The 17,481-nt window shown below is 43.6% G+C and overlaps 1 protein-coding gene across 4 annotated transcripts in view; it reads right to left on the bottom strand.

Annotated features, from left to right (window-relative positions):
• Positions 1–1,833: 1,833 nt before the first annotated feature.
• Positions 1,834–17,481, bottom strand: part of rgs12a (regulator of G protein signaling 12a) — a 31,610-nt gene continuing 15,962 nt past the window's right edge. For 2 of the 4 annotated variants that reach the window (XM_028429015.1, XM_028429014.1), the window contains exons 4-18: positions 13,798–13,819; positions 12,238–12,407; positions 11,378–11,470; positions 11,101–11,244; positions 10,360–10,542; positions 10,080–10,227; positions 9,578–9,675; positions 9,220–9,411; positions 8,859–8,932; positions 8,641–8,767; positions 8,113–8,209; positions 7,867–7,925; positions 7,410–7,521; positions 6,620–7,183; positions 1,834–2,747 (exon numbers count right to left, since the gene is read on the bottom strand). In XM_028429015.1, the coding sequence (XP_028284816.1) occupies positions 2,488–2,747; positions 6,620–7,183; positions 7,410–7,521; positions 7,867–7,925; positions 8,113–8,209; positions 8,641–8,767; positions 8,859–8,932; positions 9,220–9,411; positions 9,578–9,675; positions 10,080–10,227; positions 10,360–10,542; positions 11,101–11,244; positions 11,378–11,470; positions 12,238–12,407; positions 13,798–13,819 (2,343 nt within the window). In that variant the 3' untranslated portion in view covers positions 1,834–2,487. Of the gene's footprint in view, positions 2,748–6,619; positions 7,184–7,409; positions 7,522–7,866; positions 7,926–8,112; positions 8,210–8,640; positions 8,768–8,858; positions 8,933–9,219; positions 9,412–9,577; positions 9,676–10,079; positions 10,228–10,359; positions 10,543–11,100; positions 11,245–11,377; positions 11,471–12,237; positions 12,408–13,797; positions 13,820–16,914; positions 17,084–17,481 lie in introns of all 4 variants that reach the window. The other 2 variants (XM_028429016.1, XM_028429017.1) reach the window with 2 other exon arrangements.

The raw sequence follows: 17,481 nt of genomic DNA, 5'->3' as shown, positions 1-17,481 counted from the left end.
TTATTTATCGATGACTGAGAATCTTTATAAACATCTTTATCTATAATTAGTGCTTATAATAAAAAAAAGGTATGACTAAATTAGCAAAAAGGCCACATACTGTGTCCACAACAAACTGCAGTAACTTACAATTATACTCTTAACGTTAAATAGTCACCTGCTAGCAAACTAAGCTAAAAGAAACTAAAGAAACATCCGTCTGCAGCTAGCAGAGCTAACAGCAGCCGAGTTAGCTAAACACCACAGTTTTGGCTAACACTAGCTACAGAAACACACAAGTTAGCACCCAGCTAACATTAGCTAGTTAACCACTTAACAGCTGACATTAAGCTTATTAATTGATTGTTTTTCAGTAGCTAGCTAAGCTTACTTTTTCCCAGATAACAGTAGCTAATTATACTCACCATTTCACAGCTAAAATATAATAAAACATGCCACTGAACCCCTATCAGCAGCTAGCTACACACAAATTAACAGGCCTAATCAGGTCACTAAATACATGTTAAACACGCAATTCAACAGATAACATTATTTAACTAATTAATTAATGAATTACAATTTTAACCGCTTATTGGCAAAACGTACTTGCTCACTAACTAGCTAAATGGTAGCTAATGCTAATAACCCTGACAACATTCATGTGAAACTGTTGCTAGCTTAGGAAGTGAGTTAACACTGAGTTGTACAGTTTGTAGTTTGGTAATAGCTAATTTAACTTAGAGATGGATTGAAGCACACAGTCCATGTTAGTCATGATAGAGTTGTACTCAGCCTGTAGAAAGCAGTTCAAACTTGTCTTCTAGAGTGGAAACACCACCCAGCTGATGACACTCAGGTTATGTCAGCATTTCTGCTTCAGTAAAACAAAACATTTCACATAGCAACCATGAACCGTAAATAAAACATGGCTTCACAGGAGCTGTGAGGAGCTGTGCAGGAAGGTGAGCAGAGTCACATTACCCACCTGTCAAAAGTGAGTTTGACTCACTTTTGGAGCCACCCTCAGGTGGCCATTTTAGGAACTGCAGTTTTTGGCACTTCATTTTGTTCGCCTCAGACATTGCATGATGTTGTGCATAACAAAAGATATGTAGAGTTGCATTCTGGGAAATGTAGGATTCATTCAAGATGAAAACCTAATATGCATTATACCACAATACCGAAGCTACCAAAAGAAGGGCAGAGGACGAGAGGGTGAAAGCAATCCAGACAGAAAAACATTCACAGCTGGCTCAATGTGCTGTGTCTCAGGTTTTTAAGATAGGGGTGGGTTTAGGGGCTGGAAGGATTTACTTTTCTGATAATAGTAATGGCAGTACCTCTGAAACAACTGAAGTCCAGCTAGGACCCTTATGTGTCAGCATTCCAGCAGTGACATGCTGCGTCAAGACAAACTCCCCAGTCCCATAATCTAACCTCTAATTTTCACCAGCTGTAATAATCAGCTGTCCAGATGCTGAGCTGAAATACAAAGAGGAGGCTGGACGACCTAAAGAGCAGTAACCCAGTAACCAACCCCCCATGTGAAGGTAGTGAAGGTGTTTCTAGAAAGGAAATCGTTCAACTATGACAACCATAGCCTACTGTTAATTATTGATCATGTTAACAGACATTTAGCTGGCCAAATATTCACAGTATGAGGAGTCAGGTCCAAGAATGTAAACAAGTGGCTAAGGTGGAATGTGATTAGAAATATATAAGAATAAAAAGTGACAGTTTTTGGAACTACAGCCATCAAAGCTTTTTAATCATTCAACAATCTCAAGACCACAGAAGCAGGAAGAACAGGCAATAAAGGTACCGTCATGTATTAGCTGTAAAACATAGGAAGACAAAAAAAAACAAGAGAAATAGTCAAATATCCAAGATAAATATGTACGTTGCCTCCTGATGTAACCTAAAAACAGAGTCCTGTCTATCAACTGGTCCATCAAACTGGTGAAAGGGCAACAGAAGGTTGAACAAAAAAAATACAAGTCAAGGTTCACTTGCTGCTGCTTTTTGGCTTTGAAGCACATCTCACAGGCTTTTTTCACAACTTCTGTCAAATTCTACTTGTATGTTGTAATTAACATCTTGTTTGTGCTAGAGCTAGAAATATTTTTCCAGATCTTTTTATTGTTTCTCATTGCCGTGCAGAAGAAACTGGACAGTGACTGTGTCCATAAATAAATAGCTTTGGCAAATGCCAACAAGAAAAAGAAATAAACCCACTAATTACAGCCTCATTAGAAACATGGCTCATAACAGAAATGTTCTGCACTTATCAAACTATAACAATAACAAAAACCACTGTCCCAAAAATACAACCAGTACTAAAACTCAACAAGACGACTCCAGAATTTGTAACAAATATACAATATCGATCACCATAATATTGATTCTTAATTATTTTTGCAGAGGAAATTGACAGCTCGTACATGCAGCCCATTGTGCCTCAGGCCTTCAAAGTGCAGCAGTGGGGGGTGGGGTGGGGGTTTCCCTTTTTTAGACAATTGTGGCCTTGTAAAGGTCTGTCTTGCAGTCCTGGCCCTCCGGTGGGTTGCGGCCGTTCTGGGGCACCTGGGTGCTTCTCATTTTGCTCTGGCACTGTCGCAGCTCGGCGACGTAGCCCTGGAAACTCAGGCTGAGCTCAGAGTCCTCTCCCCGGGGCGTTTCCAGTGTTCCTTCCTCGAGATGAACGCCCTCCACGTCCATCACCTCCTGAGCGGGCGGTTTAGTGTCGATGGCTGTTCCTATTCTTCCCTCTGTGCACATGAGACAGGAAAAACATGGAAAATGTCAAACAGGGCAAATCAGGAAAGTTGCATTCAGGGACTGTTGTGGCCACCTGTGGGCAGACATAATTAGCCTAAGAAACCCAGTTTTTCTTCACTCAGCTTCTGAATCTGCCTAAGTTTGTGCTGACAAAGACCGTTTTCGGTCCAAACCAAGATAACAGTTGCTAGCAAAGAGGCCAATTCTCAGTGAACTAATCAGATTAAAACAACACACCTTAAAATTCACACGTGGTTTGTCTCCTACAAAGTAGTGAACACACACATATACACACACACACATAACATGACAGCAGATGTTTAGCGTGACTACATCAGATTTCAGATCGGCTCTGAGAAACTGTCACCACTGCGTGGGTGCACATGCACGTTAACCCCTTGTTGCTTGAATGAACACTTCAGTTTTAATACGTTTGTATAATCTGACAATTATAGTTGTGTAATCTGAGCAGCTGTTGCCAAACTTGATGACATAAGTCCACTTCCGCTCAAACTTGCTCAATTTGCCCAAGAACTGAGTGAGTGAAATCAGGACGGGATGAACCCTATAGTAACTCTCTACATACATGTGAACCATATTCAGAGTATGACCTCATCCCCCAGCATGCCTCTGCTCTCAGTCACAGAGCCCACAGTTTGTGATACTGGCACTACAGTTATGATGAGTGCTAAACTTTTCCCCTCCTGTGCAGCCCCACAGATTCTAAACACAGCGGCCGCCCATCTAAAGCACAGTACTTTAAACACGGAGGCCCTGGCCGTGATTCACCGCAGATGTAAACACCGCCTGTGTAAGCTCCAACAGCTGACCCTCAGCAGAACCCAGCAACAAAGGTGAACAACCATTTTGAACTTTGAAGAAAATAGGCTCAAATTCAAGTATGGTTAATCATCAGAAAACTTTTCAGGCTTCCTCTGACCTGAAATGAGTACTCTCTTACATTCATACATCCCTTACCTCACTTGGGAATCCCCAAGTAAACAAATACTTCACCATCTAAGCTTTGCTTCTCTGTGAAATATTATATAAATATATAAAATATAGTGAACTTGTAAAACCCAGAATCAATATATTTAATAACTTTTAACTAAAACCCTCAGTTTATAGTCCACAGCTGCTATTTGTCACATCTTAACCCTGTGATTAGACAAGACAGAGCAACTATATTATGCAGGTTTGATCTAAATGTGTGAAAACCTCCAGCAGTTTATACAGTTAATCTTTTAAACGTGTACAGTTATTAACATATTTCCTGGTTGTTAATGGACTAAGCTACATTATGCCTCCAATATGAGCCAGATCCTCTCGACAAAAGGTGTCAGCATTTGCACCATACGTCTGTTTTATGGGCTCTGTGTTGTCTGACACGTAAAAACACCATCCTAATGTGGTCAAGCCTCCCACGGTGACTCTTGTGAGCAGCACCAGGATGGGGCTGAGACAGTCAGCCTGGAACGAGCCCAGTTCCAGGCCTCCTTGCTGCCAGAGATCTGCATCCAGCATTCCTTCTATGAGAGGCCAGATGGATGATAAAGGCTGGTCCGAGGTCAGTGGCTGGCAGCTCTGAGGGCTGCCACGAGGAGGAAGGAAAACTGAGCCATATGGTGCCTCAGGTTCACTCCGACTCATTACACAGCCATTTTTTTGGCTACACTATCATCAACTTGTTGCTCAGTACTCAGCCAAATACTGCAACCTGGTCTTGTTTATTAAGGGGCCAGTTTTACTGAGATTGAATCAGCGCCATATGGATGGTGTTACACTGTGTGATGTTGCCCCCTAGTGGGCATCCTCTTCCCTACAGAGCAGGGGAGTGTAGGCACAAGGAGTGGATGTCTGGGTACAGACCTGGACCTTATGATACTGGACTGTACAGTCTAATTGGGGCAATTGTACACCTGCCACATGAGAACAGAAGCACTCTGATAACTGAAGAGCTTCCCTTCTGTGTGTTAAACTGATGTCAGGATATTGTAGTTTGACTCTTGTGTTGTCCTGTAATATTTTAATACCTCCTTCCTCCAGTCTTATATCATTTCTGGCATGGTGGAGGCACAGGATAATTATTACAACGTTATCTGTGGGAACAGCAGAGGGCGTCAGTCTAACAGTAATACACGTCTGCAACGACTATATTTAGAACAAGATATTATCCTTCTTTTGTGTTTGTCTCAAACTTGTCATTAAGTCCTTGCACAACTTTGAAAAGTCTCTAAAAAAGTGGAGGCGTGTTGCATGCCCACGTTCTTGCAGATCCCCACGCAGGCTCAGTCATACACCGAAGATGTGTTAAAACCATCGTTAAAAATAAAGCTTCTGCATTGAATCACAGCTTCACTTCTATTTCAGCTGGTGGGAGACATGAGGCTTAGGGAGAAACAGATGAAAACCAGTAGTGACAGTTTCTATCTGTAGCTCAGTCAACTCATGGATAAGGTTACCATGGCGCCCGGTGGTGGGAAGAAATCAGCCTGATGCACTTAGCAACCAGACAGAGGAGTGAGGCTGTACATGAGATAAAGAGGCTTCGATTCTTCCTCATCATCTTGCGTGCGTATCACTAGCTGTTACAGCCGAGTTATTAGCACCCTGCGGCTTTTGAAGTGCATCAAGGAAAAACATGTTGATTATCCTTTTTTCGGTGTTTCAAAGAAACCTGAGACTTCTAATTGACACAGAGACTGCAATCCACCATAGAAGAAACCACCACCACCACCACCACCACCACCAGTACAATCAGCTCACAGACTTCAATGTTTAACTCAGAAACACACATAATGGAGGAGCAGAAATAAGAGGATGAAAACCATCTGCGCTACAAACCAACAACAGAAAAATGAAGCTACACACAACAAAGCAGCGGCCCCATAAAAAAAAAAGACACCACGCAACAAGCAAGCATAAAGGCCCAAGCAACGACGAAAACCAACATTACACACAGCAGGCAGGGATGCGGAGAAGAGAAGACAAAGGAGGAGGAAGCCACACGACAAAATGAGATGAAGAGGGAGCGAAAGGGAGGAAGTCATGTGGAGGCGGAGGAAAAAACGGATCTCACAAAAACGTGTAAAAAGACAAACGAGAGTGATTTCCAATTCTAACATTTATTAGGTCTATTCAATCACAGGTACAGAGTTTATTGGCAGTGATTATCTACAACAGGCACCTAGAGAGGAAGTGAATGAGCCAGATACAGAATGACAGGCTCTTCAACAATGTCACTGGCACTAAGGAGCACTTGTCCTCCAATGACTAATTATTTTTACTGATTCGTTCAAATTGCCACAGCATGAGGTGACAATGTTTAATAATGACTCACCAGTTGTGTAGGGTTGTGTAAGAGGTAAATAGCTTTTTGACACTGACATTGTTGAATTGCTCTTAACTGGGGGTGGTGGGATGGAGAGGAATACAGCATTTTGTTCTGTTTAGCACTAGTCTCAGCACTTTTGAACAACATTTAGAGACTACAGTACTGTCAAATATTGATCATTGTCTGTATTTATTAACACTATAAGATCTGCAGTCAGTCACATGTGCATGCACCCACAACTACAAAAGAAATATATTCAACCCGAGTAAACTAATCTGTGGCGTCACCTCCAAGTAAACGTTACTCACGGAACAAAATATACACATCGCTATTTACAACTCCATATGAGTGTATTTATGACCAATCACACGCATGCTTTGCTGAGGAAGAGTCAACATCAACTTGTCATTAAAGTGCATCAGAGTCAGTGTAGAGGGATCATGACAACAGGGAGCACACACACACACACACACACACACACACACACACACACACACAGGATACTGCTTTGTTACACTTTAGAAATACCTGAACTGGACTTTCCTTCTCCACCTTTGTCTTGAGACTTGGAGCAGGGTGGCGGCGGGGTGAAGTTGGCTTCTGGCAGGCTGCTTTCAAAGGACGGCACAGGAGAGGGCGAAGGAGGCAGCAGAGTGCTATTGGGGCTGTTGATGTCGCCCTCACCCACGAGGGTCAAGTCGGTGTGGGTGTCCTCCTCCACGGTGCGGAGGCTTGTCCGGGTGTCTGAGGGCCGGGAAATAGGGGAAAGGTGTGTGCCAAAAGTTGGATAGCGAGGAGGCGGGAGCAGGCACCGCCTGGTCCCGGAGTGTCCATTAGCACTGGAGCTGAGGGAGGAGTCTAGACTTTCGGAGCGATGAGAGGAGGTGATGGGCCCCCGCGAGGAGACACCGTTCTCTCTGTTCTGCTTGTGGGAGTCAGGGGTGGAGCAGGCCAGGTCAGAGGAGATTGAGCAGGAGGAAGTGGGCGGAGTCAGACGCAGGAATTCGGGAAGCACCAGGTCTTCTTTGCTAAGAAGTCCACGCTGGTCGTTGGCTCGGGTGCTCTGCGCTCGACTCAGCAGCTCAAAGAATTCTGGAAAATAAGACAAACAAGTTTCCTCACTTAAAACTTTGTGAACTGATGGAGGAAAAGGATTAGTTGGGTTTAACATGCAGCAGAGCAGCCTCACACCTGACAGAAAATAACCCTCAGAGCTGCCAGAGGTATCGGTTAGTCCTGAAGCAAAGCAAAGCTAAAAAGATCCACCACCAGTTAATAAAAAAGAGAGAGAGCGAAATAAGGAAAAAGGGGGATTTACCTTCAGCTTCATCTATATTAATCTTTTTCTGTTTTCTCTTTTCCCCTGGGAGTGCTGAGTCTGGTCCACTTGCTCTCAGAGAAAAGTCCTTTGGTGTTGACCTCTCATCTCCCTGCAGATGCAACAATAACAATGCACTCTGTTAGGGGATGGAGGGATTGGGAGGAGGAGGACTAAGTGGGAAGGGGGCTAAGCATCAGCTGAGCACCCTACTGAGCAAAGTCCAGATTTACTGAGACCTTCATGCAAAGCCCCTCCATCTGTCAGTTGTGTGTCTTTTTACTGACCTTGATGGTATGTAGACTAATGCAATAACCCAAGCAGGAAAAATATGAGGGAGTAAGTCAGCACCAATAAATTTGCTAAGCATTGGTTAAGAGTTAATAAAGATTAATATGAGGCCACAGCAACAGAAAAGGACAAAACTCCAACGTTTTATAGGTAAAGGGGTGCTTACTGTGGCAGAGAAGCTCCTGGTTGGAGGGTGGCCCTTTAGGGAGGAAGACTTGGATTTATCTGTGAGACGAAAAGACATGAAAAATTCATTAAGTTGAGATAGTGATGAGACGAAACAGCGAGCGGTTGAAAGGACACTTGAGACATAAGAGACATGCTCTGCAAGAATTGAATGTGGTAATCAACAGAATAACAGAGGTGGACGTGATTTACAATCCACAGTACAACAGTGCCGGGTTAATTTTACCTTTCGCCGAAGATGGATCCGCTCGCTCCAACACCACTCGCAGGCCATCTAGACTAGATATTGGGGCACCCAGGTCCAAAGGCTCAGTCTGTCCGCTCTAATACAAAAGCATTTTGTTAGTGTCTTCATCTGTCTAAATAAATATCCTTCAAATATCCATGCATATGTCTGACATCTGAGCGTGAGTCTTAATTTATAAACCATCTTCCATCTTCGGCCTACTGTATAATACAGTTAGAAAGCCTGGAAACCCACAGGACTAAAATAAGTCTGACAGGGGTTTAGGGGAAGAGTAAAGAGTCGGCATGTTTTAGGAGTGTCGTCATTCTTAATTATAGCCCTGGTGCTCCATCCTCACAGGCCAGGCTGAGTCAGAGTGCTAACCACTGTGCAGAGATGGAAAAGGATGCGGTGGTTTCCCTCCCCTTAACCATGATACTCCACCCTGTGGCACCAGCACACACAGCCTGCTCTGTGGACGCACACAGAAGCTTCAAAGGGATTAAAGCATTGTAGGGTACGACTTACTATTTTGGCCACAAGATCACTGAGGTGGAGACCATATTTGGCCACCACGGGGCGCAGGACCTCAGTGACAGGTTTGGTAGGTTTGGCTTTTAGCCCCACAGAGCGATTAATGGGCACCAGGTCCAACCTAAGAGCACACAAAGAGAAGATGTAAGCTATTAGAAGCATAAACCAAAAACAGAAAGGTTTATAAGTCAATTCATGTAAATATTGCTTACCTGAACAAGGTACGCTTCTCCAGTCTGAGGTCTCGTGAGCTGAGGGTCATACAGTCCTGGTCCAACACTAAAGGCTATAGGAATAAGATTTACATTGGAAACAGGTTATGCACAAGTAAGTTTTGTGATTAATTACAAAAGCTTTAAAACTGCTGCACTTTCATGTGGCAGTTGGACCTAACCATAAGTATTCTGGCTAAAACGTGACAATGAGTTTTGGGCAAAACACCGCACTTAACAAAAATTGCCTGTTCCCTCACAATTATTCTGTGCTTAAAGTGTGTGTGTAAATGGTTCATTGTATTCAGTGTTGTGCTCTTTGAGATAATAGTAGTAGATCTTCTCAGCATCTGTCCCTCACCTTCTCTCCTCCAACCAGGAAAAGATCCACGGCAGCTATGTTGACACTGATGCTATGACACAGATCCTGAAGGATGTCTCTAATGGAGGCGCCGGGCCGAAGGGTGATGGAAGAACTAGAGCCGTCGGGCAGCAACACGCTGCAGTGTTTGGGTGAGCGTTCCCACACTCCAACTGAGTGCCTATTATCAGACTGAAGATGAGCAGAAGAGATTTAAAGGGTTAATTTTATGTATCCATAAACAAAAAACAGTGAGTGTGCTGACAAGCAGGGGGAAAAAAAACTCTGGACTATTACGATGGCTTCACCAGACACTGGGCTCTGTGTTGCCATGGTGATTTGTCCAGTGGAATCTTACCTCAATCTTGCCAGCAGAGCAGGAAGTGGGCATCTCCAGGCTGGTACCGGACGACAAGGAGCCCTGGGACTCCCTCCTCCCATTACTGCCCCAGTAGTCTGCCCACAACAACACGGGGGGGGGGGGGGGGGGGGTGAATTCATGCAGATAAGACACATTAGCACACTACTCAACAGTAAAATATTTAACAGTAAAACAAGCTATAATAATAATAATAATTTGATGCCATTTGTGCCTTCAAGGGATATTGACAACCTGTGTTGATAATACGATAATCCTAATTACAATAATAGTGTTTGCATTGATCACTGCAGGGCAGCTGTGATTCTACACATCTCCCCTGCATGTAGCTAATAGCAAACCCGGGGCTGGCAGAGATTGGGTGTCTTGTTAAAGGACACTTGAGCACATTAGAAGTTTGTGTTGTGAAAAACTAACATGGCGGGGATCTCCACAAATGGAAGACAACTAATTAACAACAACTAAGTAATTAATTTCTCACCGAGGTTAATGTCTCCAATGTCCTTCTTCTTCGGACCTTTCCCAAAGCTCCTGTTGCGGGACCAGGAGAAGAAGCCGCGTTTCTTGTCGGCGCTCTCGTCTCTGCTGTCTTCGGTCAGTGACCTACCTGATCTCTGCTTTCTGGCTTCCTGGGGGTCGGAAAAGAAACAAACTAATCAAGGGATTGCCCATGGCCATATCATCAGAACTCAAGCCTCCAAGCTGCAGTTCCTCAGATGTTCATTTGAGGCTTATAGACACAGCAGACATACAACACGTACCTTTTTTGGGGTGGAGAGGGTGGAGCGGTCAGAGCTGGCACTGTGTTTTGAGGGTGCAGGGCTACAGGGGATCTGGTAAGGGTCCGGCAACGGCTGGCCATCTATCTCAGCCCGCACACACTCCTGGTAGAGGGAGGACTTGAGGAAGCGTGAATAGCTGTCGAACTTCATCAGGTTGAAGATCTGCAGATGTAGCAAAAGAGAAAAAAACAAGGTAGGATGAGTAAACAGGGTGAAAATAAAGAGAGGGAGATGAAAGATTAGGGAGTAAGAATGAGAAAGTAAAACAAGAGAGAAGGAACTACTGATGTTATGACAGAAGTTAGCATTAAATCAAGCTGAAACTATACAGATCTTTGACTGCGTGTCTATGGGTCTGTGTGCGTGTGTGTGTGTGTGCAGTGTTTGCTGTGGGTGTATGCCAGTTTGTGTTTATCTCTCTGGTAAAGCCTCAGAGCCCTTTTGTAAACAAACCCAGATGGCCACCAAAAAAACCCAATATGCTTGTGTAAAGTGACTAAAGGCTAGATGAGAACAAAACCCCCTACTGCACACAGAATCCCTCGTCCATTAACACTGTCTAGAAAACATCTTGATCTTCAGCTTGATACTGAACAGCTGAATAATTCAAAGGGAGAGAGGACCCATGTGAGTGTGATGTGTTTCCACACACACCACACTGTTTATCAAAACAGATTGTGGAATCCTAATAAATTATCTCAGCAGCTGTTGTGTTGTTACCTGAAGCTGCTGGGTCTTGAACATGTCGGGCCGTGGGGAAGTGAGGACGTCATCGGCCAGCTGCGCTTGGCTGTCGATGTTGACCGGCATGGTGGCCTTGCTGGACAGGAAGCTGTTGTAGATCTCTCCTGCTCTCTGAGACAGCTGCAGGAAAGAGTTTAGAAAGACATTTTGTGTGTTTATATACGTTATTAAGAAAGTGTGGATGTAAAATAGGGCCACATGAATACTAGTTACAACCCCTACCTGCATCCGTATCTGCATACTGTGGACCTACCTGCTTTTTATCCGTTGCAGGGACACGACTGAAGTATTCACAGGCCTGCCAGAACAAGATATTCTCCTCGCTGAATTCTTTCTTGAGAAATTCCTGTGGAAAACACACAGCACATACATTTTTGTAGACCATCTCTTCTGTCCCCGTTGCTGTTTTCTGTTAAAACCAGTATCAAGGAAGGAAATTACTGGGCACCATGTAACAAGATTGGTGTAAGTGTAGGCGCTGGATGTTGTGGGCGAGTGCAGCGTTGATCAGTGTGGAGGGAAGGTGAGGAGGGAGGTGGTTCTGGGAAGGCACAACTTGAGCTTTTTGAAGGTGTTGTGGGCAAAGACACATCTTTTATGTGGGAGGTAATAGTACATGGTGTTATTAAAAAAGGTGTCTCAGCAGTAGGGTTGAGTATTGATAAATGGATCAGAACAATTGCAAATTTATAGGAAATCTGTAGTTTCTCTTAGCTCTAAGGCATTTGTAGCTTCTTTTTCTTAGTTTGGAGGGCTTTACTGTGTTGCTCAGCCTTGCTGATAACGGCAGTGCTCAGTTGTTAAACACAGAGGAGCAGGTACAGTGGACACTGTGGCACTTATACAGTGCTAAAATAGCTTTTTAGCATTTTATCCATCAGGTGGACAGAAACAAAACTCCAAATGAATACCAATGCTGCTCCATTTCTGCTGAATGTCTAATTAGCTAACAAATTTGTATTTGCAGCCTGTGTCTGCTGCTCCCAAGTGCCAAAAATACCAGGTATGGTCATTTTTACAAGGCTTATTGGTTCATAACTTAACATAAAATACACATTTAAACAAGGCAAACCAACTCTTTCCTCTCTTAGTCCCGACTTTGTCCCATCTTACCGAGAAGTAACGCACACCCTCTGGGTCCTGGAGGAGGCGCTCGAAGCAGGTGGCCCAGCTGGCCACACGCTGCTCTGGAAGCCGTCGATGGCTGCCCGCTCCTGGAAGACTGCCATTGCTGTTCAGGCTGCTCTGGCTGCAGCATCCCTGCAACTGGATTCCACCGTAGTCTGCGAGAAGGGAGAGCACAAAGCAAAGGTTAGAGGGCATCGATGTTAAAGGTTAATTCCACCCAGAGGGAACTCTAGAAATATTCTTGTGGACTTCTGTGTGTTTGATAAGAGACATTCTGGCTGTAGTTTTAATGTAACTAGTGACTAAAACTCTTACTTTAATTCAGCATTCATTCATTTCATTAAAGGAGTTTAGCTTAAGGATTGATTTTGTGGGGAAAAAAAACTAAAAATCATTTAAACTCACACAAAGCTTTACAGAGAAAATGTATCAACTATAAGAAAAGGGTTGTGGGATCTGAAATGTGAGTCATCTTTACAGACCTCTAGACTGTTAACTGGTTAATTATACACAATATGCAATGTCAAAGTTCTAAACATGGTGTGGAGGAAAACGGGGTCTGTAGAAACAGCAGATGTTGCTCGCTTTGTACGACAAAAGCAGCAAAAAAGGAGAGGGTGCACAAGTGATCAAAGAGGGGGCATAAGGAGGAAGAGTGGGTGACGATACAGAGACTGGGGATCTCCTAAAGACTGCACAGTACCTGCTATCATGGCAGCAGATGGCCACTTTAAAGCTGGGAGTGCACAGTAAAAAAAACAAAAAACAAAAAGAAGAAACAAAAGGGTCACAGTAGGATTGGTGCTCACAGATACATTGTCAAGCGGTTGTCAGTGGCAACGGAGTACATGTTTGCATCTCAGAACACAAACAAGGTCAAACAAGGTGCATATCTTCATGAGTGGGAAGGATTTACAAATGGCTGCAATTTGTCTGTTGTGAAATAAAAACACTGTAAACAGTGACATCACTGACAGATAACTGACTCTCAAGCCTACCGTATCTGCTTTATGTTAAATATTTTCTTTTCTTTTTTTAGATGTGCTGCTAAAAGTCCCTGTCTAACATTTGCTGACAAGCTGTTTGTTTAGACTTGAGTTAATGTATTAGGACTCTGGCTTTCTGGGATCTCTGTTCACCACACTGTTCGCCGCTCAGTTAATGAGATGGCTTTAGAAAGCAAACAGCCGTGCCCCTCTGAGCCGCGTTGCTGGCCACAGCCTCAGCAAGCCCGTTAGCAAACGTTGTTAAAATGGCTGTGAGATGGTAGACAGACGTGCACGCTAGCCCTGACTGTAACCAAAAACACGCTCAACAAACATCCTTTGTTAATGAGGCATGCTGGCTAGAGCGAATACATCAAGACTTTTTATTAGAGCATTTTATGGAGCAACTATGAGGTTCTATGCTGAAGGTGGATTGGAAAATTAGAAATAAAAACAGACTTTAAAAAAGTAGTCCTACAAAACAGCTTAACTTTGTTAGTAAAAAAGAAAAATTAAGGGCATCAGTGTTTAAAAGTCATAATAAAGGTTTTGTACTCACCACCATCTGAGGAAGCAGCAGACTGGAAGAGAACAAAGAGAGACATGAGTGAGAGGCTGCCCTCATGACCTCCTGGGCTGAGACAAGCTACTGGTATCTCTTCAGGCATTACACCAGTCTCTGAGGTGTGTGTTCCTCTGAGAGTGTGTGTGTGTGCTACTGAGAAAGGGTTGGTTCCTGGGACCTTACACAGGACCATTAATCTGTAAGTGGGTGGACCCTTACCATGTACCACACACACAGCTGTTCACACCTCCACACCAGGGCCCACCCTTCACTTTATATTATCCTTACACACATTCACAGACATGAGTGTGTACATTCCTGCTAACTGCAGTCACAAAGATCAGGAGTCATCAAGGCAGGCGACTTAAGAGGCCATCACTGGCTCTGATGGTCCTCTTTTTACTTGCTAATTCGGGGTTCATGCATGTGTAGATGTCCCTGAATAAAGGCAAACAGCTCAGGCACCCCCCACTGGGCATGAAAATTACATGGTGACAACTTTCTATAACTGAGTGTGAAGATAATTCACAGGAAAATCAATTATTTTGATAAGCAGGACTTCTGAAGACATCACTTCAAGCTGTGGGGATGTCTGATGTTGATCACTATACAGAAAAATGGCCTAACTGAGTGTAATTAAAGCCTAATATAACATCCACTATGTCTGATCTCATGATGGATCAACTAATGTTTACTTGGCTTATGCAAACCATCATTTTGCTAATGCTAATAACAAGATATTTAATGCCCAAACTGTGGAGCTGTTGTCGCAAATACATATTTAAATGCAGGGGAGGATAAGAGAGGCACATCTTAGGGTTTGGTCCAAAAAGAAAAAAAAATGGTGCGTTGGAGGATTCATGTGAAAAGGAGAGACTATTTCCAGAAGAGTGTTTTCTGAGCTGCCACTTCAAAGTGTGAATACTCGATGTCTAAACAAGGATCTTAATGCCAGGTTCTGGTGCAATTGCATAATACTGAGCTGCAATATTATAAAGTTAACAAAAACTAATGACTGCTGGCGGGGGCTGTTTTTGACAGTGAAACATCCCATTATAAATGATTTAATTAGTAGTTTTCAGCTTGATCAATGAGCTGCAGAACAAGCCCAGACATATTGTGGCCCAGCCTATTCTTTCTAGTTGTTGTTACTGGTCATCCGAAGGCACAAGGGATGTGTGACGTTTGGTTCCATTTTGGGAGTGACCACATGTAAAAGCTGTATCAGACACACACCACTGAACCACTAATTGTCTGTCACAGCCTCTTTACAACTTCTATATATCGTCAACACCCAAAAACCAGCCCTTCTGTGGTGGCTAGCATGTGTATAGTAATCATGGGTGGGTAGCATGAGGACCAACATGAAGCTGAAACAGGAGAGAGAGAGAGAGAGAGAGAGAGAGAAAGGGAGAGAACACCCACTCCATCTGTCTGTCCCTTTGGGGCTAAAAACAGCTCAACCTCAAACCTTGAATCCACGCAGTGCTGTGACTGCAGCTCATTTTAAAGAACAACACAGACATCATGTCACAGAGTGTCATGTAAATTTTCCATTTTGGGGGAAAACATAAGAGCTTCAGGTTAAAAACTGACAACATGAATTGGTGTCTTTAAGAGAGGTTTCTGCACCTATATGACAAATATAGGTGACGCATAGTTCATGATAAATATGTGTCAGAGCAGAAAAGAGTTGACACACAGAGTTGATGTAACATCTCATAGTTTAAAACACAGTCATGGCAGGGAGAAATATGATGACGAACAAGTCTGGATTTGTGTAATGCGTATGTCTTTCTGCATTTTGCAGCATGTCTTGAGTTTGTGGCAACATTTCACCACTGTCACTCTTGGGTTTGATGCTTTCAGCGGTTTTTAACAAGAACACAAATCCTAATCCCTGCCGGCCACCTAAGCATAGTTGATCATTTTGGCTTCTTAGATTAACTAGATTAATAAGAACCCTAACAACAATCTTGGCAAAGTCGAGGATGATCAATGGCATGTTTTTCTTAGTCACTCTTTGAGGTCAGCTTAGCTCCCAACCAACAGGCTGAGTAGGCCCAACGTTCTCACCTGTATACTCATTGTGCTCATTCTATATATGGTGACAAAAAATGTAGCACTGTAGCTTTAATCCAAATTTTGCTCACACATCATGTTTGACTTTGTATCTGGTTAAAGTATTAGAAAAATGTCTAATCAATTAACTGTACTCGAATACAAAGACGCAGAGAAAGTAGTGTGTTTGTATGTATGAAGCTGCAGGGGTTAGACCACACACACACCACTGTGTTTTTCAACTCGTTATTGCTTCCTTGCCCACAAGTCTCCAACGTGATGACCCAGGCTGATCCTCACCTCTTGTCCCTTCCTCTGTTGACACCTCTGGTGACAAACTGGCCCCACTGTGGGTGGCTCTACAGCTCCACAGGCCCTCTTTGATCTCCTTTATATAAAACTAGATTGCAAATATCCCATTCCCCAGTTGGAAGCCCTCTGAAAGCTGTCCACTTACAGGGGTGTCAACCAAACAGACAAAATCACAATGGAAACAGGAGCGAGTAGGCTGGCTCTCGTTACTGTGGTACAGTCCCCCCTCCCCTCCCACGCCATATAGTCTGACATCTGGAGACACCACATGCTGATGGAACGTTGATGAGGCTGATTTATGTGTATGATCTGAAGTGACACAACACAACTTAAACAAACTTTCATCCTTGTTCAATCAGATGAATTGTTAATCTTTCTTCTTTCTTCATTAACACCTATCTAGAGTGTATTTCTGATCTTTGAAAAAGTGACTTCTTTTTTCTTCTGGGCTTGTTTTGGCATGTCCCTGTCTTTAAAAATTGGGTTGAGACAGAACCCCATTCCACACTAAACAAGTCTTTTCTTAACTTTTGCAAAAGCTAATGCCGCAAACAATCACCAGTCGCTGCCACTTCAAACAGCTGTTCTGAGTAGGAGAGAGAGAGAGTGAGAGAGATAGAGAAACAAACGACAAAGAAGGAGATTAATGAGAAAAGCAGCTGACAGAACAAAAGGAGTCTCTGAGCTTCACACAGGAGAGGAAGAGGAGGCTCGGCCGGTGAGCCACTGTTTACTTACAGAGTTGAAGTTCCAAGTCCGCTTGAAGGAAAGTCTCTTTTTGAGACTCATTGTTCCCTAGTCTGCTACGGCAGGAGCACACAGACAAAGTGTGTGTGTGTGTGTGTATGTGTGTGTGTGTGTGAACGCATACCTGAACACTCCCCACCCAAAACTCCGCAAACCATGTCTGTACAAGTTGGAGAGAGGGAGGGAGAAATTTGACAAGGTACTGGACAGAAATGGAAAAAAAAAAGGAAGAGAGAAGGGGAGGGTGGGTGCGAATGAGGAAAGAAAGATTTCCTTGCTCTGCAGCTGTTGCCATGGCAACCTGTCTGACAATACATACAGCATTTGCCACAGTGGCATGAAGGAATCAGATGAATTAACCCCCCAGCTTTATTCCCCCTCATGTCAAAACCACACAGGCCTCCCCCCCCCCCTCTCTTTTGTTTCCAGTTGGGGCACTCGCTCTATACTTCAAATACCCAGTCAGTTTAAATTGGGACCATATGAATTCGGTTTAGTCAAAATAAAAGTTTGGTAGGCCACGAGTTGAACTCTGAGCCTCATTAGCTGCTGTCACAG

This window comes from Parambassis ranga, chromosome 18 (assembly GCF_900634625.1).
Source record: "Parambassis ranga chromosome 18, fParRan2.1, whole genome shotgun sequence".
NCBI lineage: Eukaryota > Metazoa > Chordata > Actinopteri > Ambassidae > Parambassis > Parambassis ranga.
Note: the sequence above shows the minus strand (reverse complement) of the source record. Positions and strands in the feature narration are given on the sequence as shown.